The sequence below is a fragment of the Syngnathus acus genome, chromosome 13 (assembly GCF_901709675.1).
Source record: "Syngnathus acus chromosome 13, fSynAcu1.2, whole genome shotgun sequence".
NCBI classification, from domain to species: Eukaryota; Metazoa; Chordata; class Actinopteri; order Syngnathiformes; family Syngnathidae; genus Syngnathus; species Syngnathus acus.
In genome coordinates this window covers 12830293-12857171 of record NC_051098.1, presented here as the reverse complement: position 1 = coordinate 12857171, position 26879 = coordinate 12830293, and the positions used below count along the sequence as shown (strand labels likewise).

The following is a 26879-nucleotide window of genomic DNA, read 5'->3' as shown; positions in this document are numbered from 1 at the left end:
CGCTCTGGCGCCACCTGCTGCACGAACAAGAGAACTTCTCAATTTTCAATCTGCAAGAACAGCAAGTTATGCAAAAATGGCTGCACATGCGCATTCGAGGTTCAAATAAGTTCACGTATAAAGGCTCAAGTGTATTTTATGCTCATCCGAAGATTTAATCACAAATTCGAATATTACCAACCATATGTGAGTAGTGTGCAATAATTCTGATGACTAAGCGAGCATTATTATATGAATGTTCTCATCTGTAAAGTTGTGCTTTGTGCATCTGTGAGTGAGCGTTGAAAAAAGTCTTGCACCAAAATGTTGACTCGTCGATTTATTCTACATCCACAGTTGACCATAATACATCAGGAATAAGAAAAGTTTCCATGAGCTGCACCACACTTGGCTTCTTCTCTCGTATTGCTTCACACCATCGGGACATGCGCACTCGCTGGACACTTCATTAGGTACACCTGCACCGGTTAGTAGTGAGATCACCTAGCAATGTGCTTATTATTTGCGGTGGAACGGCAATAAATTTCCCGCCACGTTTTGCATCAGAACTCTTTTTCGATGGCACAGGTGTACCTAATAATGCGACCGGCAATTGCAGAAAGAGATGCCTTTCGACTTTGGGGAGGCATACAATAAATTAATAAATTAACACACACATACACGCACATACACACACGCGAACGCTTTTACAGTAGTAGCAATACCAGTGGTTAAAAATGAAAGAATAAGACCCAACATCAATCATCATGTCTACAAGTACAGTACGTACGTGGTCCACCCCGCCCGCCATCATCATATCACACACTAGCACGATCACAGTCTAACACGACACACACGCACGCCTTTTCTGCTGGATTATAAAATACATCATTAGCGGCCATTTCGTTTTCCTTCAGTCTTGTTTTTTTTCCCACTTATGCTTGCTCTGCACATGCAAATTGCTCTCTTGCCTGTTTTTTCATCGTTAAAAACAAAAAACAATCAAATGGAATGGAAAAACTAATTCTCTTGTAAATAAAAATATCACCTAATTTTCATAAAATTATGACTTCAATCACGTCGTGTAAATTTTTTGTCTTCTCATTGAGAAATTAAAACTACTTCATACAATATGCTTGCTCGGGGGATAAAAAAAAAAAAACCCAACATATTAAAAAATGTAGAAAATAGTAAAAATGGTAGAAAAATCATGAAGAGGCAAGTGAAGCGCTCGCAAAGTGGCCTCCAGTGAGAATCAAACACTAGGACTTATCCCTGAAGGCGGCAAAAAGACCAATCAAAGGCAAATCAATACTATACGAATAAGGCAAGTCAAACCAACGGACTGACGCGATGACTCAGAGTGGACGGCCGTTCTCTTCCTTCCATGAGTGCACTTTGTCAACATGGCTAAATTGTATGGCGGGGCAGCGGCCATCTTGGTAAGGTCAGTGCACGTGCAGCAAGTGAGATGCGACTCGCTTCGTCAATCGGTTCGAGCCTCAAATGCAAACTGAGGTCACCCACAAAATCGTTCACCGAGGAACCCCGAAGATTTCAGAACTAGAGTGTTTTAATCAGTCACGCAACACTGTTTGGGTTCCAAGTCACAATCCAAGATGTTGGATTGTTTTTTCAGTCTACAAGAATCATTCCTCCTTGTGGAAGTCGAAATTAAATGAGCCACATAATGGCAAAGTGTTTTTTTAGAATTTTGTGTCCATAACTAGTGGCGTCTCTCCAACTTCCCACACATGAAGTGTGAAAACCAACAACCAAGTTTGTGAGCTCACTTTGCTATTCTCAATTTTGCCCATTTGTGACAACACAAAGTTTCTCTGTTCGTGGCTTGACGGCTGGGCGGTGCCAAGATCCTCCACTTTGGACGGCGGGCGTGATGAGTTCATTTGCATGAGACAGGACCATCCCCTCAAAACGGGCTCATTTCATAAAGAGTGTGAAAAGTGTAAACTTGCCTATTATCTATTATCTGTTGATTCTAGCAGGGGCAGCTGTGAAAAATCCCCGAATGGGACTGATATTTGGTCCATTGAAGTAGTAGGAGAGGACAGGCACGCTAAGTTATGGCTTCTTTGTGGTCCAAACAGTCAAAGCGCGCCCTCTACTGGTCACATGTACTCAGTGTCAAGATTTGACCCCCTTGGCGGGCTCAGCAGACTGGCGCACATCGGTCCACTCCTGCATGGTGTTCTGCAGCGCCTGAGTCTTCTCCTTGTCCACCAGCACGTAGTCCACCTTCTCGTCAGACGTCACCGATGACGTCGACGGCTGCCGAGCGACAAAAACACAAGAGCGACGACAATGAATGAATGATTAAATAAATAGGGTTACATCATCTGCTTTATATTTGCTCTCTTTTGAGTTTTATCTTTTAATGGCATATAAAACATACACACAGAAGCACAAGCTAAGGCAATGATGACTTGGTAGAAAAAAAAAAAATGCAGTTCTCCATCCGGTAGAAGAAGAGTTTACCTTTCTGTGTGCGCAGGGCGAGCCAGGCTGGAAGTCGAGCGCCAGATAGTCCACATTGCCGCTCTTGCGAAGGGCCGGACTGCTGGTGCAGCTCACAGCCGGCGAGGTAGATGCTGGGTTTTGCTGTTGGGGGGGGGGGGGGGGGGACAATCATTACATCATGACAGAAATCATATCTTGCTCAGTCATAACATACATTATATATTTTTCGTCATGAGTGCGAAAATTGTCAACGAGCAAATTTGATGACGCGAGTTATGTCAAAGTCCTATCCTGGTTTAATCCCAGCCCCTGGAGGCACTCACCATAGCCACGTAGTTCTCTTCGCTGTCCGCAGAGTCGGTGCTGGTGATGCTTTGCGTGGAGATGGGGCGACATCGCTGCGAGGACATGGTGTTCATGGCGGGCCTGTGGTCAAATCCAATGAAGCCATTCCATGAAAATATTCCCTTGCGTAATATTCACGTGTGTTTGCCACACTTAAATGAGACTCACATGGGCCGTGTCCAGGACATGGTGACCGGGCTCTTAAACGGCAGCTCGTCAATGAAGCTGTTGTTCTTCAGGTCCAGAGGTGTCGGCTTGGCTGTGGAAAACAAAAGGCGCACCGTCAGCACAATTTCAGTGTACAATTTCCAGCTGGCCTGCACGGTCGGCAGAAAAAGACAACGCGGCTGATCTTCGACCGTTTAAAAATCGTTGCTGGGAAATTGCGATCATGGTTTCGAAAATCATGGCTGTTACTCTTGTAGATTCAGAAAATGCTCTTTGTTGAGCTTGCCGCCACTCACACTTCCTGTTGGGCTTGAGGTTGCGATTGATGGGCGGTGGCGTGACGTCGCTGAGGCGGCCGGGCCGGTGGCACAGCGAAGCAGCGCTGCCCTTGCGGGCGGGCAGCGTGGCTGAGAAGCCCGGGAAGTCAAAGTGATGCGGCCCGGGGCTCATGGGGATGTACACGTTCTTGGGACTGTCGGCCCGGGCGGCGCTTAGAGGTGACGAGCCGGGATTCATCGGCACGTAGTTGTCATCCGAGTTGCCGCTGTCCGAGCGGGTCAGGGGGGTTCTGGTCCTCTGGAGTGGGTTACAGGTTGAAGATGAGAAACAGCCACTGCTGCAGGAAATACTCCGATTTCTTTTTTTTCTAAGAATCTTACCAGGTACGAACTAAAGCCGTCGTTAACCGACTCCACCGACTGGCCCGTGTTGTTGAAATGGATGGGACGCTGATGGCTGCTCGTTTCAAACGAAGAGCCTGAGAACAACAAAGTGCAGTGAATCTCCCCCTATTGGTTCTTTTTATATTTGATCTTTTTGCCAAAGCTAACCATTTTTGGGCTATTTTTTTTTAAATAGCACGAATTGTGAGGTTAAAAAGTTGAATTGTCATTTGTTTAGGCAGTTGTTGATGTGAAGCGCCACACTAGCTACCTCTGTGCAGTCTGATGTTCTCCACAGCGGGCAGCGTATTCCTTCTGGGGATGACCGACACGGCGGCCGGAGCGTCGCCGTTCTGGCTTCCGAGCGAGTGCGGACTCCCCCACTGCCCGTCCGAGCCGGGCTTGGGCGGCCTGGGCGGGGGCGCGCACGACGACTCGGAGCTGGAGGGCGTCAGCGAGTTGTGGTTCTTATCAAACGTCCGCGGTATTTGGTAGAAGGATCCGGGTGGCGTCGGGAGGTCGTAGTTGTCGGTGGGCCGTTCGGTGGCCAAGGTGTTGCAGGGCGTCTGGAAGGAGTACACCTCCTCGTTCTCCAGGTCCAGCTCGGACGGGCCGCCGTGGGCCTCGTAGCCCCGGGGCAGCACGTAGCAGGCCTCCTGAAGGGAGTCGTCGGGCGCGGCCGGCAGCTGCTGCTGCTTGCCGGGCTTGGGGAGGCTGTAGAAGCCGTGCAGCTGAGCGCCCATCCCGTTCAGGCAGTGCGAGAAGCCGTGCGACAGTTTCTGGACGGCCGAGTCGCTGCCCAGGAACACGTTGCCTCTGGTGGCCTGCGAGAAGCTGGCGCTCCTGCCACAGCAAAACAGAAACATCGATGATGACGCGCAAATTAGGTCAAGTCAAAACTTTAAAGTCTCTTTAACGCGGTTTAAAATCTTGTAGTTGCACCAGCGTCCAGCAGAGGGAGCCACAAAGCTGCCATAAAAACTACAAGCAGCAGTAGAAATGTGATGACTTATTTATGGCTGTGTTTTACAAGCTTCTAATTGAGATGCTTTATAAATAAATAAATAAAAATATGGACACTGTACACATCCGCCTCTGTTTGCCCTTGAGCAGAGGCCTGTTTGACCTCAGTTTGATGAGCGGCTAATTCCGACCTTCAATCGCGACGTTAACGATTTTCACGTAGGTCATCTGTCATTGAAAGACGATTAACATCGACGAAACGCTTTGCAGTCTGACATGGCAGGGGGAGGGGGAGGAGGATTTGATACCGATGAAATCATACAGCGAGCGAGTGATGGGGAACATATGAGTCACTGAGGAAAGGTTTCTTTTGTGTGCAAAGCTGATGAAATGGATGGCGAGCTTTTTTATTTCGACCGACTCAGCAGATTTACGCCGAGGAGGTGGTTGTTGTGCCTTTGGCGTTGGTGGTGGTTGGAGGGTGACGGGGGGCGGGGCGCAAACGTATAGCAAAGTGATGGATTACAGCCTTGCCCTCATTGATCATCCGCTGCTCAGCGGCTTGTTGTTGTTCTTGTTGCTATTAACAAACACTTTCAGGTTCTGGAAGCTGAGGCGCATCGTGATGGTAAAGACGAAGGGAAAAAGATGCATTTGTGTCTACTTAAAGCAGAGTAAGGAACAGTTGCTTTAATTGTTTTTGTGTTAATTTAGTCAAATGTTAATTGTCATGTCTTTAATAAATAAACTTGAAATGAACAATATTAGCACTGATGCTAACACGGTTGTGTCCAGGCTGGTTTGCCACTGTGGACAAACAAATATGACTTAAAAAATATTTACTGTTAATTTAATAAGCATTAAATGTCACGTCTTAAAATGAAATAAATAAACAAGCAACATTAGCGCTGATGCTAGTGTGGAGGCTGGTCCACTTGATTATTTTACCGAATTGATCACAATGAGTTGTAAACAAGCTGTATCCTCGGATGTTTCCAGCAGCAGAGGAAGGGCGGTGAGCCTGTATGTTGACCCGGAAAACAGGAAGTGTGACCCTTACCGCGCGCTCTCCGTCTTCCTGCTCATGCACTGGTGCAGGAGGAGGTAATCCTGCGGCGCGCTGTTGGACAGGGCGTTGAGGTGCGAGTGGCGCACGGGCACGTCAAAGGTGAACAGGACGGGCTGGCTGGAGTGGACGGGCGCCGACAACTTGCCGCCGCCAGTGACGGCGCTCAGGGGGGCCGCCGCCGAGCTGGAGACATCTGCCCCGACGGAACGCGGCATATGCTGCAGGCGGACATCTGCTGAGAGGACAGAGGACACGTTATTGATTGGGACATTGAAGGTGGCCTGGGCACAATATTTGGATTTGAATCCATCATACTGGCTTAACTATGGGATGGTTTAGGACACATCACAAATATCGGTCGGCAGAAATCTTTTTTCCTTCCAAACTATAATTGATCCTTTTAAAACCATATTTGCAATGCCCGCATCCATTAATACGAACAGTTGATTAGTTGAGTAATTGTTGGAATAATCGACAGGATAGTCGATTTGTTTGTGACAGCCCTGAATATGAGCATATTATTGTGTAAATTGAGAAATCTATTTTTGTTTAGATTTTTGGTAATATTATAGATTAACATGTTGATTTATTTAGACATACACATTTCATTTTTTTATACTTGTGCTGCTCATTACAATATATTTATTTATACTGTACAAAACTATTCTGAGTCAGTACAACAGTTGTAAGAATAAGACTAAGAATCAATAAGAATAATGAAATGAGAAGGGCGTGAAGGTAACGCACTATGCAATCAATTACGCTAGCACACATGCTAGCATAGCACAATTACCATTTCCATCCATCGTTCTGGAGTGAAAGATAAAAGCAGCTAGCAAGATGCACGGCTTGCTCGTCAACCGCCGGCCTGATGCGTGACATTTATGTGTCACGTCACGCAGATGTTGGAGTGTGTTATGTTTTATTGGAGGCTCTGCTTGACCTTAGCGCGCATCAGTCTGCGCTCTGATCAATAACTAAGAGGGATACGCCCCAAGGGAGGCAACAACATATTTTCTTTTTCTGTTTGGGTGATGGTGGGGGGTGTGCATGATCTGAAGCCCGCTTCGATCCTGCGCAGGCAACAAGGTCGCTGGTTTCTCCCCTGCCGTGTGACAAGCGAGATCGCTACATCAGAGCGTGCTGGGGGAGGCTGCGAACAGACCCGGGCGGGAGGCCAAGCTAGTGGAGAACGAGGAAGAGCAGGGGAAAGCGGGGCGGGTGGCAAGCTGATCCATCCACCCGAGGTGCCGCATGCAGTTTGACTTCTTCATTTCTGCTTGGGTTGGAAAAAACAAGCCCGGTATTTCTTTGTCATCTACAAAAATAACACGCGAGGGCATACTGCACAAAGCTGCTCTGTGAGTCAGACATATCAAAGAGGCGCTACTCTGCTTTGCTTTTCTTGTACAGTAGCCTCCCTTCCCAAAGACATCTCAGAGGTCAAGCTACTCCTTTACAACGTTCCAGATGAGTCACGATGACACACACACACACACACACATGCTATACATGCTGTGTGTGTGTGGGTGTGTGTTTGGGGGGGGGCACAAAGTGGAAGGGGGGTTATTCCAGTCAGACCAAAAGGTGATACCCTGAGGGCGGAAAGCCTCTGCAGTGGGATGTCGAGGGGGCCAGTGGACAGCAGCCATCACGCATTCAGGGAAGCCCCCCCCAACCAACCACCCACCCACAGCCACACACACACACACGCAGCAACCGCCCCCCCTCAGCGCAGTGATCCTCAATTACGCCATTGTTGTGAGTGATTCTACTCTCCTCTCCCCGCAAAAAGCTTTTGTAAAAAGCTTTCATGCAACGTCGTGAGTGGGAGGCGCACTAACATGGGGAGATATATTGATCACAGTCCCCACCCCTCCCTCCCTCCTTCCCTCCCTCATGGGCGCCCTCCCTGCCTGGCTGCCTGATTCAGTGATGAGCGTGCGTGGAGGAGAGTGAGAGAGAGATGAAACCCATCTCTGGTCTAATTCCCGTTTTTTGCTTCATGCTTGACGCTAATGGGTTTGATGATGGATGCCGAGGCTGGGAACCCATTCCATCGACTCCCTTTGAGAAAAAAAGCTCAACAAGTAGAAGACGGTCGAGACTCAAAACAAATGCAAAAATCTTCAATGTTTTGCTTTTATGTCTTTATGCCACAAATCAGCTTAAAAAAACATGAAAACCAACTGAAAACGATCCCACATGGAATTACGATGAAATATATTTACGTTTGTCCACTAGATGACGCTGTTTTCCCCCATTCAATGCATGCGGCCAGATTTGACACCTTATACTTTTTACAACAAAAAAAATTATGCATCCATTTTTACAAATTGGTGGAGTTGTACATAATGTTATAAAGGCCCTCGAGGGCATTCAGGGTAAATATTTATAAATAATAATGAAAGTAATAATAAAAAGGATAATTTATTGCTGTACCTATATTGCCATGAGATTTTTCTTCTCAAACCCAAAAAAAGGGAAAGACTTGGGTGGGGGAAAACAACACATGTCAGACATTGTGGGTCTGCGAGTGCCCAAGTTCACAAGCTATTTTGCCCAATTATGTGCCGTAATACAGTATACCAGCTAACTGGCTCATCTGCTCTTTGGACGTAATCTAATCGAGCGTCGTTGCTGGATCTCGGGAGGCCACAATTAGAAGCCAGCTGGTTCACCGAGGACAACCGAGGTCTTTGTCGCAGAGACGCTCATTTCCTTCCAGAACTGGAGGAAGATGTGAAATAATCTCATTTGAAAGGAGATGTATAAATAGAAGAGGAAGGAGACAAAACGCTAGCTTCAGCGATGTGAATAAAAGCATTTGGGGAGGCTTTGAATTTTCTCAATGTTGCACAAATTGCAATCACGCTTGAGAAGGCAGTCAAAGGTAGATAATGATCCAAGTACACGCGCAGGCGCACAAACGCACGCACACGTTGCAGACTTGGTAATCAGATAATTAATCCAACGGTTGTATAAAGATGCACGGGCCTATTTATTTTTAGCACAAATTATTAAACAAAAATAAATGTCCCAACATGAAATTGTGTTGAAGACATTTTGATACATTACATTTTTCTAAAAACAATAATTGCATGTCATACAAAAGGTAACTAGATAAGGATCAGTATGCTTTGCAACTGCCCGGGTTTGCAATTCAAACAAAAAGGAGTGGGGGAGCAATTTCCTTAATGGTTTCACAAGCGGTTGCACTTGGAAGTGGGGGAAGAAAAAAAAGGCCACTGTCAGTTTCGCAAATTAACTTCAGTGGCCAAGTGGCAGCCAATTGTAGGAGGGACGTCAAGGTTAGCACACGCCTACACACGCCTCAGATCAGTCAGAGCAGCACTTCAATTTGCACATGTGAGGTCATGGGGGTGAAGGGGGGGGGGGCTGATGTGAGCCATGTCACACATGTAACTCCGGCGGAGTTTGACGTGATTCCTTGACCTTGTTGCGTTTTTGCTACCGCGTGACCAAGCTTAGCAGCCGTGGCGACTTTATCACGACTTGACACAGGTCGGACTTGTGTTGCCTCTTTCGCGGACAACGACAAACGGGCACAGTAAACTATTTTGAGGTTCAGATGTAATCAAACGGCAGTTACATTTTAACTAAAGGAGATGGGAGGAGAATAAAAAATAACAGCCGCTCGACTTTTCAACAGGTGCAGCGGCAGCTTCCTCTGCAAGGCCAAATGTCCAAGCGTGTTGCGCAATCCTCCTTAGTGGGAAGACGCTCACGTTTGACACAAGTCGGAACTGATAAATTCCGGCTATTTTTGACCTCCCGGCTGCGGCTGCCAAGTTAATACCAAATTGGGTTACGTTCTCACTGGCATTTGTTTATGAGCAGGATTGCACAAAAACAACTTTAGCCATTCCCATGATACTTTATATTTGGGTGAGGCACGGGTCAAGGAAATAATCGTCGCTTTGGTGAAAGGTCCTTCAAGTTAAACTTTCTTTCCATCCATTTATCATCCTCTAAAAATTGTAAAACAGCTTAAGTCGAAAAATCACGGTCTATTTTTGTACACGGAGCAGATTAAATCAAGAGGAGCTCATATAAAACAAAGGAACAGCCTGTTCCGTTAAAAAGAAAAAAAAAATGGTCAAATGTTCAGACGAGTGAGGGCGCGCAGAACAAAGACGGGGATTGACGAGACGATGCGGCATTCATTAGATGAGTGAGTGGGGACGTGCTGGAGGTGCGTTCCCTGAGAAACACTTTGCAGCCACTCGCTGTCTGATAACACGAGGGCAACACGTCCGAGTAGCATTTGGTGATGGCCGTGCACGGCGCAGCATCTGCAGCCTCATTTCAAAGCGCAGCAGTGGCAGCAATGTTGATTTATCCTCGGTGGCCACACACACACACACACACATCAGACCTCCCAGCGGCTCAAAAATCAATGGCAACATTTGGTACTTGGGGGAGGATGCGTTCATAAACAGTGAGCTGCTTCTCCTTACATGGACAAATGTGTGAGAATTTCCAGTGGAGAAAACTATAGTGGACCGAGAACATTTCCTTGAGGATCGCCACATCTGAGTGTCTGTCATTTTTTGATCCGTTGCTGTATAAAATCATGTTTTGGTTTCACAAAAGTATTTGAACAAATTGAGAAAACTAGTGGGCCTAAAACATTTCCTTGAGGAACCCCAATCCATTTGACTGACATTTGATGATGATGATGCGCATTAATTACTCTCGGGACCTTGCTTTGGTGAAACTTCACACAGACTTGGAAGCATATCAGGATCATAAATGTTTCAAAATAAAACTCATGGCTGGAGTCCAAGCACTGAGGGATCCATAACTGATAAGATGGCCCCAAGTGGAGCACAGACAATCTTGATACGAATCTGACTGCGCAGCTCCACCCAACTTGCTTGTTATTTTTCTTATTAAAAGTTGGTGCTTATTCAACCGCAAACCGCAGCGCTTCTTGAAAGTCACGTCATCTTTCACAGAAACAAATAACAGTCAAAACTAAAATTTCCTCAATAGTGGTTCAAAACCAAATAGGAGTTCAGCACATGCGTCTAAATATAAGTCGAAAAGAAATGAAACCTCATCATGATGCTTGCCAGTAAGTCAAGTCTGCATTTAAGGAACAAAGCCAGTTACGTAACAATGACTTGTCATGCCTTCACTGAGTCAACTCTTCCTCGCCATCCCACACAGCGAGCACCGACGAGCGTGGCCGACCTCCCCAAAAAAGCCTCCTTCATCATCGGCCAACGTGACATCACGTCGGCCGCCGTCTCATCATGACACACATCTTGCGTTGTGCACGACAACAACAACAACAACAGCAGTGAAGCAACATCTGCTCGTCTTGAATGAACTGACTTGACTTATTTTTTTGGTGGTCCTGTGCCAGTTTGTTGTTTCTCACAGAGGGACTTCCCCTGTCTGTTTGGTGTTTTGGCTGCAGCTGCAAAAAAAAAAAAAAAAAAATCTGCCAAAACTATCTGTTTGCTTGTCCTGTTTAGGAAGCAAACTAATCTGTCTTAGTTAATAAACATTATTAAAGCAATTACTAGCTTGATCAAATTCCATGTTAATTGACTTGCTATTTTAATCTTTGCCTTTTGAGAGTCAAATTCTAAACTAATAAAAGCCCCCCCTCAAGTTAACTCATTGAAGTATGTGCAATGACTGTTAATCTCCCAAATTACACAACCTGCCATGACATTTAGCTTCCTCCACAAATACGTTTGTGTGGTTTTCCACTCGTCAAAGAGAAACTGCCTAAACAGTAGGCCCATTAACATGAATATCAAAAATACATCATTAACATTTAGAAGAGGTCAAGAGCAACAAAAAAGATGCAATTTTCAGATTTTTTGCTTAAGGGGGTAAATTTCTGATTAGCGCTGGAGTGCAAACTAAAATTAAAATCCGTCAAGATTTTTCGAATGACCAGCTAATTTTTGCTTCAAACTAGCTATGTTAACTTGTTTTGACATCGAATTTTCCTTCTATTGCAGGACTCAAAGTACACAACTAAACCAAGGTAAAAGCAACCAAGTTCATTTTACGTCCACCCCTTTTCATAAAACCACAGTTAACCGTTGAGCGAGGCGCCAAACTGTTGCGTGTGGTGCTTGATTGCTCAGTTGCGCGTATGTGCGTGTTAAAATGCAAAGTACCAGACAGAAGTATTTCAATGTAATGTAAAAAATAAATACATGTATAATTGTATAAATAGATAAATGTATAAATAAATAAATGTATAAAGAAATGTATGAATAAATAAATAAATGTATAAACAAATGTATAAATAAAAACCAAAAAAAACAAATAAATAAATAAATAAATAAATAAATAATAAAAGTGCTAAAAGACAGTGGAAGGAGAAACAAAAGGCCCGTTACCGTGGTTGTCGTCGGACTGGTTGAAGCCGCACAGCTGGCAAATGGCACGCACCCACTTGTTCATCTCCTCCTCGGTCTCGGCCACCAGGTAGAAGGTGCGGTCCGAGGTCTTGATGTCGAAGACGAAGCTGTCCTGGAATTCCTTCCTCTTGAAGGTCAGGCCGGCGTCCACCTGCTCGCAGCAGTGCAGGTCGATGACCCGGATGGGCTTCTTGGAGTGGTCGTTCTTGTAGTACTCCAGCACGTCGGGGTCACCGCTCATGCGCCCGCTGCGCAGAATGAACCAGCGCTTCTTCCATGCCTGGCGGGGGGAGATAACACTTTGTGACGCAGCACTACTACAAGTAGTACTACATAAGATACTACTTGGAACAAATTTTGCATTGAAAAGAATGGCCACACCTTCACTTGTGAGCACAAGACAGTCAGCAGCTGGACTTTGTTTGTGCTGTCAAATACTTTTGCTGTCAACACTATTAAAAAAACGTGTGTGGTTTTTGTGTGTGGCAGGTGTTTACGCCCACAAGCCCAACGTATTTCCTGTGCTGTGCTATCCCTTCCACAGCTCAAAAACAGCAGGCAGTGCTCCACCGCCGTGACAGTTGTGCCCCCCCCCGACGACCACAGCAGGCACACGACACACACGCTGCGTGTTTATTTCCAGTCAAGTGTTGCTTTCAATGCTGCGATGGCACTGCAGTCCAAAGAATGAGACAGCGAGTTGAATTTTGCTCCGTGAGTCGGCTTGTATTTTAAAATATTCCTATCTTCAATCATCTTTCCCCAGTAAAATAAATGGAAATCCCATCAATTCGTTATGGGCAACTCATAAAAAAGTGTAATTTTATTTTAATCAAAATATTACCACTCTACATTATTGTATGTATATTTTAAGAATATAGAGGACTAGGGACTAGGAATTATTTTTTTAGGCCGATGTCAATTGGAAGAATGAGCTAATTGATCATCTATTTATCAGCCAATTGGTTTTAAAAAAAAATAGCAATTAAAATAAACTATATAATAATTTAAAAAATGTTGGTCTTAAGCTTGGAAGAAACAAGGAACTTATTCTATACATAACGCCCTTGGTTACAAATAGCGGCTTGCAAGAGGAAGAACCAGGAAGAGCGATGGGGGGGGGGCGCTTGTGGAGGTTTTTGGACATCCGCCAGCGATGCACTTCCACAAGGCCGTGTCTGCTGACACACAGGATCCTGCAAGGGCCCCCCACTTTTGGCCCCACCCCCAAATTGACACAATGCAGAACCCAGTGACAAGTCTTGTCACAGATGTTCCTCGGGAGAAATAAAGACTATCCTGCTTTGAGGCCAAATAAAGACACTTGACTGTCATGGAGATGTTGAGCTTCCTGTTGACCACAGTTCATGAGGGCTTTCCTGCTGACTCCAGCACCCCCCCCCTTCCCCCATCACGTCACTCAAAAAGTAAAGTGTACCTAATATAATGTCCAGTTAGGCTTTTTTAGCTAGTTTGAGTGTACTTCGCGGTCAACTTTGAAACCTCGAGGGGGTAACCTTAATATCGTTGCCGCACGCATGGATGCACCCGTCGGGCCGGAAAGCAGAAGAGCGAACAAAGATAAGCGTCAACGTGACAGTGACGTGCGCTCCGGCGTTTCTCGACAAGGGGAGATGTCTATGAGGACTAAGACGTGGGTTTTCGATAAAAACTTGTTTCCTAAGAAACTGAATGTGAACTTGCCAATTTTTCTGAGAAGCCGACAAATTCGTTTCAGTCTTCATAGCTTTCACTTCGACAAGTACAGTAGAAGTTAAATGGCTGCAGCTCGGGCCAGATCTCCTTTCAAATGTTCTGTCTTTGAATTAGGTTCTGGAGCAGTGCCCGCTTGCAAGAGGTCAGCGCGACCTGGCTCCGTTCCTCCTTCGTATTAACTTGGAGACATCTCCAGCCTTATCAAAGTCAATATACAATCGGGAGATCACCATGGGAAACCGGTTCAAAACAGACACGACTGACAAAGTGCAGAGCTCCATCGTACCAAAGCTACCAGTCAAATTCAGCTGGCTCACATCCAGATTCCTCAATCTGACTCAGGAGCAAAGGAATCATCACACCAAACCTCATTTTCATACAGAGCCATTAATCCAGGAGCCGAAACCAGTTCAGTGCGTTTAGACCATGTATTAGATTCTGGCCAGGATTCTAATCAAAATCAGTTGAGCGGTTCTCTGAAACAAATCCCAGATTATTTGTTGTATTACTGCTGTCCTACTTTCTCATGCGCTCTCCCGTCGGGAAACAATTCCCCAATAAAAAGTCACTCATGAAAGAATGCCACACACAATAGAATGAGCTCAGCCAAGCCAACCCAGCGACCCGGCCCGGCCCGTCTGAGCCCAATGATCACTGGAACTGTGGGAAGTGAGGCCCGCAGCTTCACAACTAGGCTAACCTCCCCCGTCTCTCCCACACGCAACCCCCCAGCCCGAAACCCGTCTGATCCTCCCACCGCCTTCAGGCGACACAGCTCGGCGAAGACGCTCTGGCCTGGTTACCAACTGGGCTGCATCTCGGCGTCAAACAAATAGAGGCTGATAAACCAAGACACCCATCTCTGACTGTCCAAAATAGCCACCGTTTGTCGATAAGCGGGCGTGTTTGTCTATTTTTAGCAGACGTGTATTGTGGGAAGATAAACAATGGCCGCAAATACTTTGCTGAAATAATAGACGCACCATGCGGACACAAGTTTCCGGGAGACAGACGACGGCAGCTTGCCAAAAAAAAAAAAATCAATCTTTCACATCCTGATCATCATCATTGCACACATTATTATTATTATTATTATAAGCTTGGTGGTACTTTTTTTGTCTTTATTGTCAGTTATCTTAGCCAGCTTAGCTCATATCCGTGCAGAGGTGGCAAAAATACTTAAAGGGGAAGTCAACTTGAATCTTGAAATTAGTAATCTTGAAACTTGAAACAGTAATATGCGGCTCAACAAAAGCAACAGATGTTTTTAAAAGTCAATAGAGCGCCTCCTCTTAACGAAAACAAGTAACTGTTTGAAATGCAAAGTACTGCTTTGCTTATAAATGAAAAACAGTTTTTTTTAGTTTGCTTTTTAACTTGGAAATGATGCTTATGAAAATGAGACCAGGTTGAAATTGGACCATATCCGACCTTTGACTTCAACTAACTTCCAAATTGAGCTCAGATTCCCTCAGAAATCGATAGAATTTCTACCCTGGCATGAAGAAATGAATCCCAGAACATTCCAACAATGAGTAGCTAAATCGCTAACTAGCTGCACTCAATGCTGTGCTGAACGTCCTCCATTTTTCCCCCCATCAAGTTTAAAAAGAATCATCCAGTAGATTATATCTACTTAAAAAATGTAACACATTTTTTTTCCAGCTGAACTCATACTTTAGATTCAGTAAAGTTCAAGAAAACCAACTTTTCAAGAACATTTCAAAAACAAAATTGCATAGCGCAAAGCCTTGACCAGGAACAAATCGGCACGATTAAGTTCTGACATTTGAGCCGACTGAGTCAAAATCAATCTAACGATTGATATCGAAGATGTTTTTCTGTGCTTGACCGCACTTCAGCGCCTGATTGAGAAGATTTACGACGACTGTGACCCCGTTTCAACACACAATAATTTATGTGACGCATGGCAAGTTCTCTTCAAGTAGTGCCAGCCTTTGCACTACATAAAAAAAAAAAAAAAAAGTCACTGCTTTGGTCCTCCTTGAGGGAGGCAAGAACCCGGTAAGAGTTAAGAGAATCTTCTCTCTGTCCTTGGAATGCGGGCTGCATTGCGTGTGACCGCCGCTGATGACCAGGGCGATTGTTGCTATCTGCGTCGTCCCGACCAACAAACAAGGCAGCCTTTTGTGCTTCCTTTTTGACACTTTTTTTAAAACAATAATGCGCCGAAGCGGTTGTTGGTGCAGTTTTGTGGTTTTTTTTTTCTTTTGCACGGAGCAGAAGGCTGGCGAAACAAAAAGTCACACGCGTTGTTCTTGTAGAGGAGTGAAGCTGTGATGGATGATGCAGCCCACACACGCACTTTTGGTTCGGGGACGCTGCCAGATTGTACAAGTGTGACAAGCTGTGGTCTGCTAGCATTTCCAAAACAATATCTTGGAGTTTTAGCACTCCAGTCAAACTAGACTCTTTTCCCCCCTCGGGGGGTTGCGAGCCAGCGTTCGGCCCAAATCCAAAACCTGACGTGGTAATACATCGGCTGGAAATAAACTAGATGGAGTGCACCGACGGGTTCTCGTGTTTGTGCAGCTGTGTGTGTGTGTTGTGTGTGTGTGCTCGCTCCAGGTTATGAGTCCCCCAACCCCCGTGTCCTCCTATTGTACAACGTGTTTGGTTTGGATGTTTGCTCATGCACGTTTGAAAACACGACGACTGACGCGTATCAGCTCATTTGTTGAAACAGTTTGCCACACTAGTGGCACACACACACACACGCGCACGCACACATTCGCACACACACACATGCACGCTACTACAACAGATACACTCCGCATAATTGTTCAGCACACAAGCACCTCTGATGTCATCAGTGGGCGTGACTGATGTTAAGTGGGGACTTGCATGACCTCTGCTGCAAATAGGGAACACCTTGCCCTACAATGTTTACAAACACCTATTTAAAAAATAAAAACAAGGTTTCAAACAGAAATACACGACAAACTATGACCCCAAAACATATCAATTTCAAATACATCTAAAAAACGAATTATAAATAAACGGCTGTCATGAGATTTGATGTGTCAAGCAGTTATAGGATAGCCATCGTTAATTAGCTTGGACTTCTTAAAGAACTACTAAGTAGGACAAAAATGTACGCATCCAACAAAGATCCTTCATAACTCCCACTAACGACCCAAGCTAAACTTAGAGCCTCCCTAACATTTTAATCGAGATGTATCACTTCAACGTGATTTGTGGCATCAAAGAGCGGGGGAAAAAAAAAAAAAAATCACACATCATTTTATGTGGCACATAAAATCAAATCGTGTGTCAATTTCATGATGTGTGCTCAAATATGTACCAGAATTTAAAACGGTCATGAGCAATAAACACTGTGTCATCCCGCTGGTCCCTAATGGAGCTCCCTTTGCTTGAACTTACTCATCAGTTTACACAACAGCCAGCGAGCTCAAACCAAACACGAGCAGAGAAGTCGCACAGTTTACACAAGCTGGTGTCGTAAGAGACGTTAAGCAGACGGCGCGAACGGATGCTGGGCGTCTCTGGTTGTTCTCCAGTGCCGTCCGTCCGAGCAGGTATCACAAACAAAACAAAGTGCACGGGCCGAGCGCTAACAAGCCCGGACAGACGTTGGATGTTCATCACAATCATGTCATGCATTCATCTATGGTGGCTTAATTAGTCAAAATCAATAGGGAGCTTTACCGCAAGCAACTTAGCGAACCTAGCTAAGATAAATTAAGCTAGCCTCTAGCCTTCAAAAACATCATCTTCCTTTTGATGTAGCCTGTTGCTACCTTCAGAAATTCCTCAGTGGTTTTGCTCCTCTAAGTGTGGACTTGTAAGATAAAGGCGGCATTTTCATGCCAGCTCTTAAAAACAACTTTTAAAGACTCAAGTGTGCTGGTTATGAGCAGTGAAATTGCATTTTTTAACAAGCCAAGCGTGCCCTGCGGCTCTGCAGACAAAACTGGGTCTTGAGTTTTTGCGGCTTTGCCGTACAAACGTGCCTTCTGTTGATCTGAGCGAGTCTACATAGACGTCATCTAGCGGTTCTGTCGTGCTACTGGCTGCAGCATCCGTTATCATATGACTGTCATTCCATTGACCCGCTGACGTAGTTCAACTGGCTGGTCTTTACAAGAGTTTCAAATAGTAGCTTTGTTTTGTCTTGTTATTAATTGAAACGCATGTTGAGATGCTGCTTGGATAAAGGTGAACTCCTGTGAGTGTTCTTTGCCAGAGGGCAAGAGAAGAAAGAAATGGCAAAATATCCCTTTGCAGTCTGAGGGAACATCTGCCGTTTCGTAAGCACCCAAAACTAGCTAGCGCTAGCTAACAGCCGCCACAACACGGGCTGATTATTGGATTCGTTTGGTTAACTAAATAGAATTAATGTAATGAATGAATAAATAAATAATAATTTTTAAAAAAAAAACTAACATCCCAAGCAAGCCACATTTCAAAGTCCAAATATGAAACCCTTCCACTTCATCAGAATCCAACTGCCTGCCAATAAAAATGGAACAAGGCAAATGTCAAAGCAGGAAACGACGAGGCGCTCCCGCCTGACCTCTGAGGGCAAGGACTTCCCAGAGCAGCCCCCCCCCCAATGTGCAAAACAGCATCCTCGCTGGCAGCGCGACATGAGTGGCAAACAGCTCTGTGCCTTCTTCCCTCGCACGAGGGCAGGAGCGCTATCGTTTTCCCGATAGCATCACTCTGGAATGTAGCAACTCTTTTGCGTATGTGAACAGACACGTTTGAGCAACGGACAGGTGGGAAGGCGTTTTTTTTTTCCCCTCATCTTGACGTGGGAACAGGATTTCGAGTGTTTACAGTATGTCACTCGAATGATTCATGTGGTATTCGCAGACTGACGTGAGTTTGAGTCACACTCATATTTACAGTGTACACAGCAGCTCCCGGCTGACTAACTGACTAACTACGTCAGGTAAATGGAAAAAAAAAAAAAAAAGTAGAGGTAAATAGAACACCTAAGGCATGGCAATTTTTACGTTTTTTTTTTATCATCTCCTGACTGGTCATCACAAAAAAATTTATTCACACATGAATGCTCTGAGCTCTGCCTAGCAACGAGTGATAACGAAAACATGAGGTCACCAGAGAGAAGAAGCTTGCTGCGCCTGTTCTTATCGTTTTCTTGGTATGCGGTTGAAACTACTCGGACAAAAGTAGTGAGACATTCAAGGACAAAAAAAAAATATCAAATTGAATGATTTTAGGGGTGTGTGTGTATACTTTTGTTTCCCCAACATGACATGCATGCACCTTGATGAGCAAACCTGAGCTGCTCCGATAACAACAATATTTCAGCAAGGGGGAGGCAGCAAAGTTTGCAGACTCATCGAGCGTTTGTGTGCTGCGGAACTAGTGAGTCACCGCCGCCGAGCGTTAATCCCATTGGTAAACAATTAGGAAACATCCCGGAGAGCCTCGCTCCCACGTAAACACATCGACCTCCCTCGGCCCCGCCCCCAAACCAACGGTTGACTTTGCATACCATTTGCATGCCTGACCTGTTTTTACCTCCTCCGTCACCTCTCACGAGACAAAGCCTCAAAACCAACGGGTCTCGAATTTAGGATCCGGGAAGTTACACACACATTGTAATCTGACAGGGCAACACAAACAAGTAAATAATGATGAATATTATTTGCCGTGTACAACAGACTCGTTTGTTTATGCTTCATTTGTATGTTTTGGGTAACTGTTATGCGTTAAGTTAGCACTTCGTGCTAAATGCTTAACAAGTGTAGCACACGTTTACGCAATCAGGATTTTAGTCCTTGAGGAAAACATTGTCTCCTCTATTTGGAACCCTTGCGCCAAACAAAACCCAGAAGTCAACATTTCAACAAGAAGCAACTGATTAACACACTGTGGCGGTGTCCGGATTAGGGAGGATTTCACGGTTGGGTGGGACGGACGGCTGGACGGGTGCTGGGGGGGGGGGGGGGGGGTTACTCTGGACACCTCGTCCATTGTTGGGAAAAAGAGACAACACTCATTCCGATGCCACGAAAGGCCTCCGGCACTATCCGAGACAGCGTGGCGCAAAAAGACTCGCTTAAGCCAAGGCTTCGGCAACAAATCAATTGCTTGTCGACTCTTTTCATTATGTGTGGTATCAAATTAGTTTTTTTCCATAAACAAACAACAAAAATATTCCACAAGTCCCACTCAAATCACCAGGCGGAGATGATTTGTTTGATATCCTGTGTCCATAACGAACAAAAACTGTTGAGGAAAATTCTGACGAAACTGCAGTTAGCGCTCTCGCACATAACTGACATTTGTTTACTGACAATTCTCACTAGCATGTTTGCCCAACTTTGAATCTCTGCTTGACTTTCGATGGGGTTTTGCTCTAAAACCAATCGGTGTAAATGGCAGCTGCGGCGTGGCATCGTTTTTCAAAAACCTCCCTGTTTTTTCTCTTCATTGTTACCCAACAAAAATGCGCTCTTATCTATTTTTGGTACACTAACCTACCGTATAAAAGATCACACTTGGCGCATTCTTTCCAATTTCCACAAACATTTCCAGACAGACCAAATAGCTTGTTGATTAGCGGAGAGAACGACGGGGCCCGCGCCACGACCCAAATGTCACCTCGGTCAGCTGACAGCAATAGCGGCGTGTAAAATAGTCCCAATTGTTCCCCACACTTGACTTTAAGAGGAAGGAATTCCAAACGCTTGGATGATTGTGTCCACATGTTTGCTTGTTGTGAACATCTCATGACATGGACGCCTAGCGCCCGCCCTGCATAGGTGGCAAAAATACTAGGCCAGAAATATAGAACAAATTAAATATGGCAGTATTTTACACGAAGAACCAAACTAGTTAATCGTGTCCTATCACTAACCTCGATACGTCAGCATTGTTGTAAACCGAGGACACCTTAACTACCTGAGACCCACCCACCCGCAATGGTCCACGACCCACGTGTTGAGAACCACTGTCTTATTAGCTGTGGATGGGAGTGGAGATGTGATTTTATTCTCACTCGCCTCGCTCTTGTTTAGACAGAAGAGCTTCTTCCTAAGTACAATCGCGGCAGCAGCTGCTCCGCGGTGGTCTCTGTGTAAACACGCCGAAGACAATGGTGGAAGAAGACATTCTCCGATGCTTTTCCCAGATGAAGATACACGCGCACACGCGGGGATGACATCACAGTAAAGTCAAAGCGGCCCAGTAGTAATGCAACACCGCACATAAACAAACGACAGCTGTATTTATAGATTGGCTCATGCTTTCATAAATCCTATTATGTGAGTGGCGGCTGCCCCGTGCTTGACGGGTGACCCCGCCCTGACACCCGGCCGGCTTATGGGAGCTTTATCGGGCCACTCAAGGAGAGAGCCCCAACCGTTGCGATGACACGGACAAGATGGAAATGACTCGCATCAGACGCGACCTCATAGTGATTGGATGATGCCGGCGTGAGTGCGAGAGGCATTTCGTGGGGAGCGTAGACAGCTGCAGGCGTGTATACGTCATATGACCGCCCCCTCCCCCCGCCACTCCAATCTGGGTGGCCGTCTGTGTGAAATTTGCATGTTTATAGCACTAAAACAAAAAAGCTACTGATTGTGCGTCTCGGTATTCCTGCGGGGATGTGTAAAGTGGACCAGATGTTTTGGGGGATGCACCTGCTACCACTTGAAATACAGTCAGACGGGTCAAAACACTAAATGGCTGCATCACAGAATGACACCCAAACAAGTTTTGTTATTGGAAAATCTTCATGACACACCACTAAATCAAAATATTGCAAAAGGGGATAAATGGGTTAATTATATACTTCATTAGGCTTGCATCGAAAGGAAAACTGAAAAACATTTCATTGTTGTGTCTGTCACTATGCATAAGTGACAGCCATATTAGCAAAGATACAATATTGGGTAATTTCCTGTCACACATTGATTGTGACTTACTGGTGTTCCTAACATAAATACCACTACTAGTAATAGTAGTAGTAGTAGTTGTAGTAGTAGTAGTAGTTGACAACCAATGATGCAGCAGCATAGGCTAACCATTATTTTTACTATATTCATAAATTCAGCAGATTACGGTGCTATTTGCACTACTCCAACCACCTTTATGTTCCTGTTTCCCGGAGAGTGTCAATTTATAAAACTGTATAGGACACTTTTTAATACAGTATACTGTGCAGGTGTGCTTAACCAAGTACCGGCTACAATTCGGAAGAAGCACTCACGTATCTCCGCAGTTTCCTCTCCGGCGGCGACTTCCTCAGCCAGCCTTGGAGGATGACTTCCCCGCCGCTCATCTCGCCGACAACAAGCCCCGTCCGTCCGTTCCCAACAGGCGGCTACACACGCAGGACGCCCCCGGTCGGCGTGCACTTCTCCCCCATCCGAGCCGAGGCGGGATAATTAGAATCAGGGGGGGAAGAAAGACGGAGAGGGGGCGTCTGGCGCTCCTGGTGGGGCAGATGTTATCGGACGAACCTGGGCTGCTCCTCCGCGGAGAAACTCGACTGATGCGGGCCAGCGTCACGGGGCAGTTGCGGACGCTTGTTTTGTAACTCGACAACCACGCCCACGGCCGGCTTGCTGAGGGATGGGCAGGCACCGGGAAGCTACAATATTATTTTAAACGGTAGTCTAAATTCTTTACATGTTTTACAACAAACCCCGAAATTAAAATACTTAGCGGAAGTCAACAAATAAGCAGTGTGAGTAACATGCTTTAAAAAGTCTCGTAGTCAAACGTCCCACAGTTGGATTGGACGAAGAAACAGCACCACCCTGAGGCGCTTTGAAGTAATTACATGCATTCGAACGTTAACTCGATTTTGGTTAGGGCGGAAGAAATGGATGGAGGGTCTTACCACAGTTGGCAGCAGTCTGGAAAAGGTGTAGGAATCCTCACATCGACTAGTACAGTACAGTTCCATGGAAAACTCATCATGGGTTTTATAATTTATGACAAATTTATTCATTTAATAATATTCATTTCGAAAGGAGACTCAAATGAGACTACAGCAGACAAGAATGTGAAAATCTGGGGAAAGGAATCACATCTTTGATGTTGTCTACTCCCAGAATGCATTGCAGATATCGCTCGAACCCCATTCCGAAGCCACCATGAGGGACGGAACCAAAACGCCTCAAATCCAAATACCTGAAATTAAATTTATTCTCATTGGATCATGTGGCCATTTACACCAAAATGTCCTTTATGAACGTAAGCAATAAATATTTGTAATTTTTTTTTACCAGTCATAGGTGTCCTCTAATCCGACCCTGAGAAGAAAAAAATAATTGAACCCTTTATGGAAAATTGACTTTAAGACTTGCATTATTTAGAGATGTGTTCCTTGGCTCAAAAAAAAGCTTGAGGGAAAAACTGATCTACCACCCAAATGAAAGGGGTGCGAAGGTGCGCTTACTCTTCCAGGCGAGCCCTCAGCAGGTCCAGCCTCTCCTCTCTCAGCGAGCCCCCGCACAGCTCCCCAACGCCGGGCACCAGAAGGTCCACAGCAGCCGCCTGCGCACCAGAGCGCCGCATTACAAATCGGCTTGCTCGACCTTTGGTCCTGGCCGGTTTGAACCCACCGTGTGCTGGGGATGGTCCCGATTGTCTCTGGTGTAGAACGGCTTGAGCTGGTACGGATAATCGGTGACAAAGAGTGGACGCGTGCCACAGTGTTTCACCAGATACTTCTCGTGCTCCGTGTGAAGGTCGCAGCCCCACTGAGAAGCGAAACCAGCGCAGGTCAAGGTGCTGCTCGGGCGGCTGAGATGTTTAGGAGATCATACGCACGTTTGTGGGGAAGGCGAACGTCTGCGAGCTTCGCTTAAGGATTTCTATTGCCTCACTGTAGGTCATCCTGGAAGTACATTAGATGGACTTCCTTGAGCACTTATTAAAAAAAAAAAAAAGACCCAAGCCAAAGAGCGCAAAATCCCATCAAATGAACTCAACTGTATTTATAGAGCCCTTCAAAAGTGCCGATGCTGCAAAATGACTTACACGTGGAATTTCTCCTTCAGCATGGCCTCCACGGCATCCTATTCCGGAGATGCAGAAAGAAAGCCGAGTGAGACGATTGGCCAGCCGGTTACCGGGCAGGACGGGAGTTGGAGAAGCAAAGCGACTCACTCACCCTGTGTCCCGGTGTCACATGCTTATGGAACAAGTCCACGTCTTGAGCGCAGCGCTCCAACACGTGCTCGGTGGTCCATTTGAACATGTCCTCCATGACCTGAGGCGCATAAAATTCAGACCATGTCAAATGGGCCAACTTTCAGTGGCGGTTAGGTTCATTTTTTTTCCCCCCACCTTGCTTAGTTACAAATCATTGCGCATTATCGAGGATGGACCACCGGCGGCCACTCCGAGTGGTCATTAGATTAATTATGAGAAAATATCCACTTTAATTTTGTTTTTGTTACAATAATATTATTGTCTTTCAACATTGTTATTTTTTGCAAGTATCGTACGACGACGGGCGCACCTCCATGAGGTCCTCGAGGGAGCGCGTAAAGGCCACCTCCGCCTCCACCATGTAAAACTCCGCCAGATGGCGTCGGCTCTGGGAGTTCTCGGCGCGAAATGTCGGCCCGAATGTGTAGACTCTGGAAAATGACCTGAAGGCAAAACCACGGAGAGACACACTTGACGATGTGCTCTGTGTGTGCGTGTGTGTGCAGAAGCTCATCTTTTGCCTCGAGGCACAAACTGCAAAGCAATTCCACGGAGGGAGATACTAAAAAAAAAAAAAGAATAAAATGACATCTCACCCTGCCATGACCTCCAAATGGAGCTGCCCAGACACGGTCAAGTAGGCCGGAACCGAGAAGAAATTCTCATCCTTGCTGTTCTGCGGCCAGGAATGCTGCAGAGAAACACATTGGCCGGCCACTTTATTAGGCACAGCGCTCTGTTGACATCCAGAACAAGCACAACATCTTTGGAGACGGCCACAGTACAACGTTCTCGCTATGTTGTGGATCTTCTCGTTACATGGATGACCGCACCATTAAGTTATGGCGCTACCTAGTGGTGGTCGTCTAAAGTATAGTTAATTAACATGTCATCATTTGCTCCAAATTGGGGGAGATAAAAAAATTGAGATCTGAACAATTGTGGGGAAACAAATATGAAATGTCCAGAGTATACGGCAAAAGCCTCGTAACGCACTCTCACCTCGATCTGAAAGAGCTCGCCGGCCCCCTCGCAGTCGTTGGAGGTGATGATCGGCGTGTGAATGTGCACAAAGCCATTTTCCTGGTAAACAGGAAAGCGAAGCAAGCATCGGTCAGGGTCTGACTTTGCAAAACTCTCCGCTGACTTGACCTCACCTTGAAATAGGAGTGAACGGCCGAAGTGGCCTCGCCGCGTATCCTCAGCAGGGAGCCGAAGGCGTTTGTTCTGGCGCGGAGGTGAGGGAACTGGCGGATGTACTCAAGCTTGTGGCGCTCTTTGATTTTAAACGGGAAATCCTGTGAATGAAAACAAGGGATGACGAGTTGTGAAGCATGACAACACAAAAAAAAGGAACAAAGAAATAGTGGAGCCACAAGAAAAGAAAGAATCACAGATTGAGGTCAGAATACGATCATATATATATATTTGTGATAGAAAGTCTTGTGTTTGAAAGATTCCAGGTCATTTCGTTCTTGAAGATATGACTTTTATGCAAAATAAATAAATGACAAATGACAATCTTGATGAAAAGAAATTGAAGTATGCAAAACCAAGAATATTATTCTTGAAGTTTTAATATCCGAAATATATCTAACTTTTCATTTGGAAAACACACAACAGGTTTCTCATAATTATTTTTTTCCTTTTTGGGTGCTCACCAAAGGGTTACATTGTCCAACTAGGTCGATGTGCTCCGCTTGGAGCTCCACGGGCTGTTTGGGGTGCAGACTTTTCTTCAGGATGCCTCGAACCTCAACGGCGCTCCCGAATGTGAGCAGCCTTTAATTGGGGGGAAAAAAAAAAAAAAAAAAAGATTAGTTTTCTTCTGGGCAGTTGACACAATATGAAAGTCCTTACGGATGGTTCAGCTCAGGACTGCCGACGATCTGCAGCGACTGCAGACAGCTGCCGTCGTTGACATCCAGGAATACATTTGCCTTCTGCGATCTGACGGAGCGAACCCATCCCTGACAGAAAACTGCTTTGTGTTATTTGTAGATCCACAACTCAATGCAACATTACGGTGAACTGCAGACAGTCACATTTTGTGTGGAAGTCCGGACAAGATGTGCTCATGCACCCATTCCCAGAAATGTAGAAAGACACTCACGATGATGTTAGTTGCGACAAGCTGGAAGTGTGACACAACACACACGCACGCACGCACACACACAGGACGATATTAAACGCTACCTGCACTTGGACGTTTGCTTCCAAGCCAGTGCCTGAAATTGCTTCAGCGACTCGAAGCTTCCTCGGCGCCTTTTTGCAGAAATGTCTCAGAGTTTTTAGCAAAACTCTACGAGAGGCGGAAGCAACATAACACGTTTGTGCGGCAGTCCGAAACATCTTACTAACATCACGACTTCTAAACCACTAAAGCATACGCGGCGCCAAGTTTTTAAGACATAAAACCATAAGTTTGATGGCGATTTAAGCATGAACCGGCTTGCTTGGCTTTCACCTGACATTCACGTTGATTCCTCTGTTTCACTTCCTGGTTGAGTCTTCCGCTATTGGTCCGATGAAATTACGTATGACAATAAGTATCCAATCAGATTAAAGACTGTCACAGCGTGCTCATGGGAGTTGTAGTTTTCTTTTCAATTCTCAAAATGCACGTTTTTGTTCATACATAAAATTTAGACTAGAACGCGTTTCTTTCTTTTTATTTACATCATCCAGTTAAACAGATTAGAATAAACAATTTTTATGCTTCAGTTTGGGTTTCCTGCGAGTGTGACATGCGTTGCAAGTTGTTGTAACGTCTTGGTGAGAAAACAATCATCCACATCCAAGTCTCCTTATGTCGGACACAAACTGCGCCCCCCCCCCCCCCCCCCCCCCCCATTCTGCAGAGTACTAAAACCGTCTCCCATCTGCAGGAAAGTGCTC

At 45.6% G+C, this 26879-nt stretch overlaps 2 protein-coding genes across 3 annotated transcripts; both read right to left on the bottom strand.

The window, feature by feature from the left end:
• Positions 1-304: 304 nt before the first annotated feature.
• Positions 305-22349, bottom strand: gab2 (GRB2-associated binding protein 2). 2 transcript variants are annotated; one of them, XM_037267717.1, is made up of 10 exons: positions 22027-22349; positions 12057-12357; positions 5656-5899; positions 3904-4475; positions 3630-3727; positions 3267-3546; positions 2971-3061; positions 2781-2883; positions 2476-2598; positions 305-2268 (listed from the first exon to the last, which is right to left on the bottom strand). In XM_037267717.1, the coding sequence occupies exons 1-10, from the start codon at positions 22096-22098 to the stop codon at positions 2125-2127; spliced, it is 2028 nt and encodes a 675-aa protein (XP_037123612.1). In that variant the 5' UTR covers positions 22099-22349; the 3' UTR covers positions 305-2124. The 2 variants fall into 2 exon arrangements, with proteins under 2 accessions (XP_037123612.1, XP_037123613.1); XM_037267718.1 differs by having other exon boundaries at positions 5656-5896.
• Positions 22350-22749: 400 nt separating this feature from the next.
• nars2 (asparaginyl-tRNA synthetase 2, mitochondrial) lies at positions 22750-26484 on the bottom strand. The gene is made up of 14 exons (XM_037267719.1): positions 26178-26484; positions 25842-25951; positions 25643-25763; positions 25139-25279; positions 24984-25064; positions 24578-24672; positions 24292-24424; positions 23941-24039; positions 23808-23845; positions 23598-23664; positions 23390-23527; positions 23224-23321; positions 23051-23077; positions 22750-22955 (listed from the first exon to the last, which is right to left on the bottom strand). Exons 1-14 carry the CDS (start codon positions 26331-26333, stop codon positions 22811-22813), a joined length of 1449 nt encoding a protein of 482 aa, XP_037123614.1. The 5' UTR covers positions 26334-26484; the 3' UTR covers positions 22750-22810.
• Positions 26485-26879: the final 395 nt, after the last annotated feature.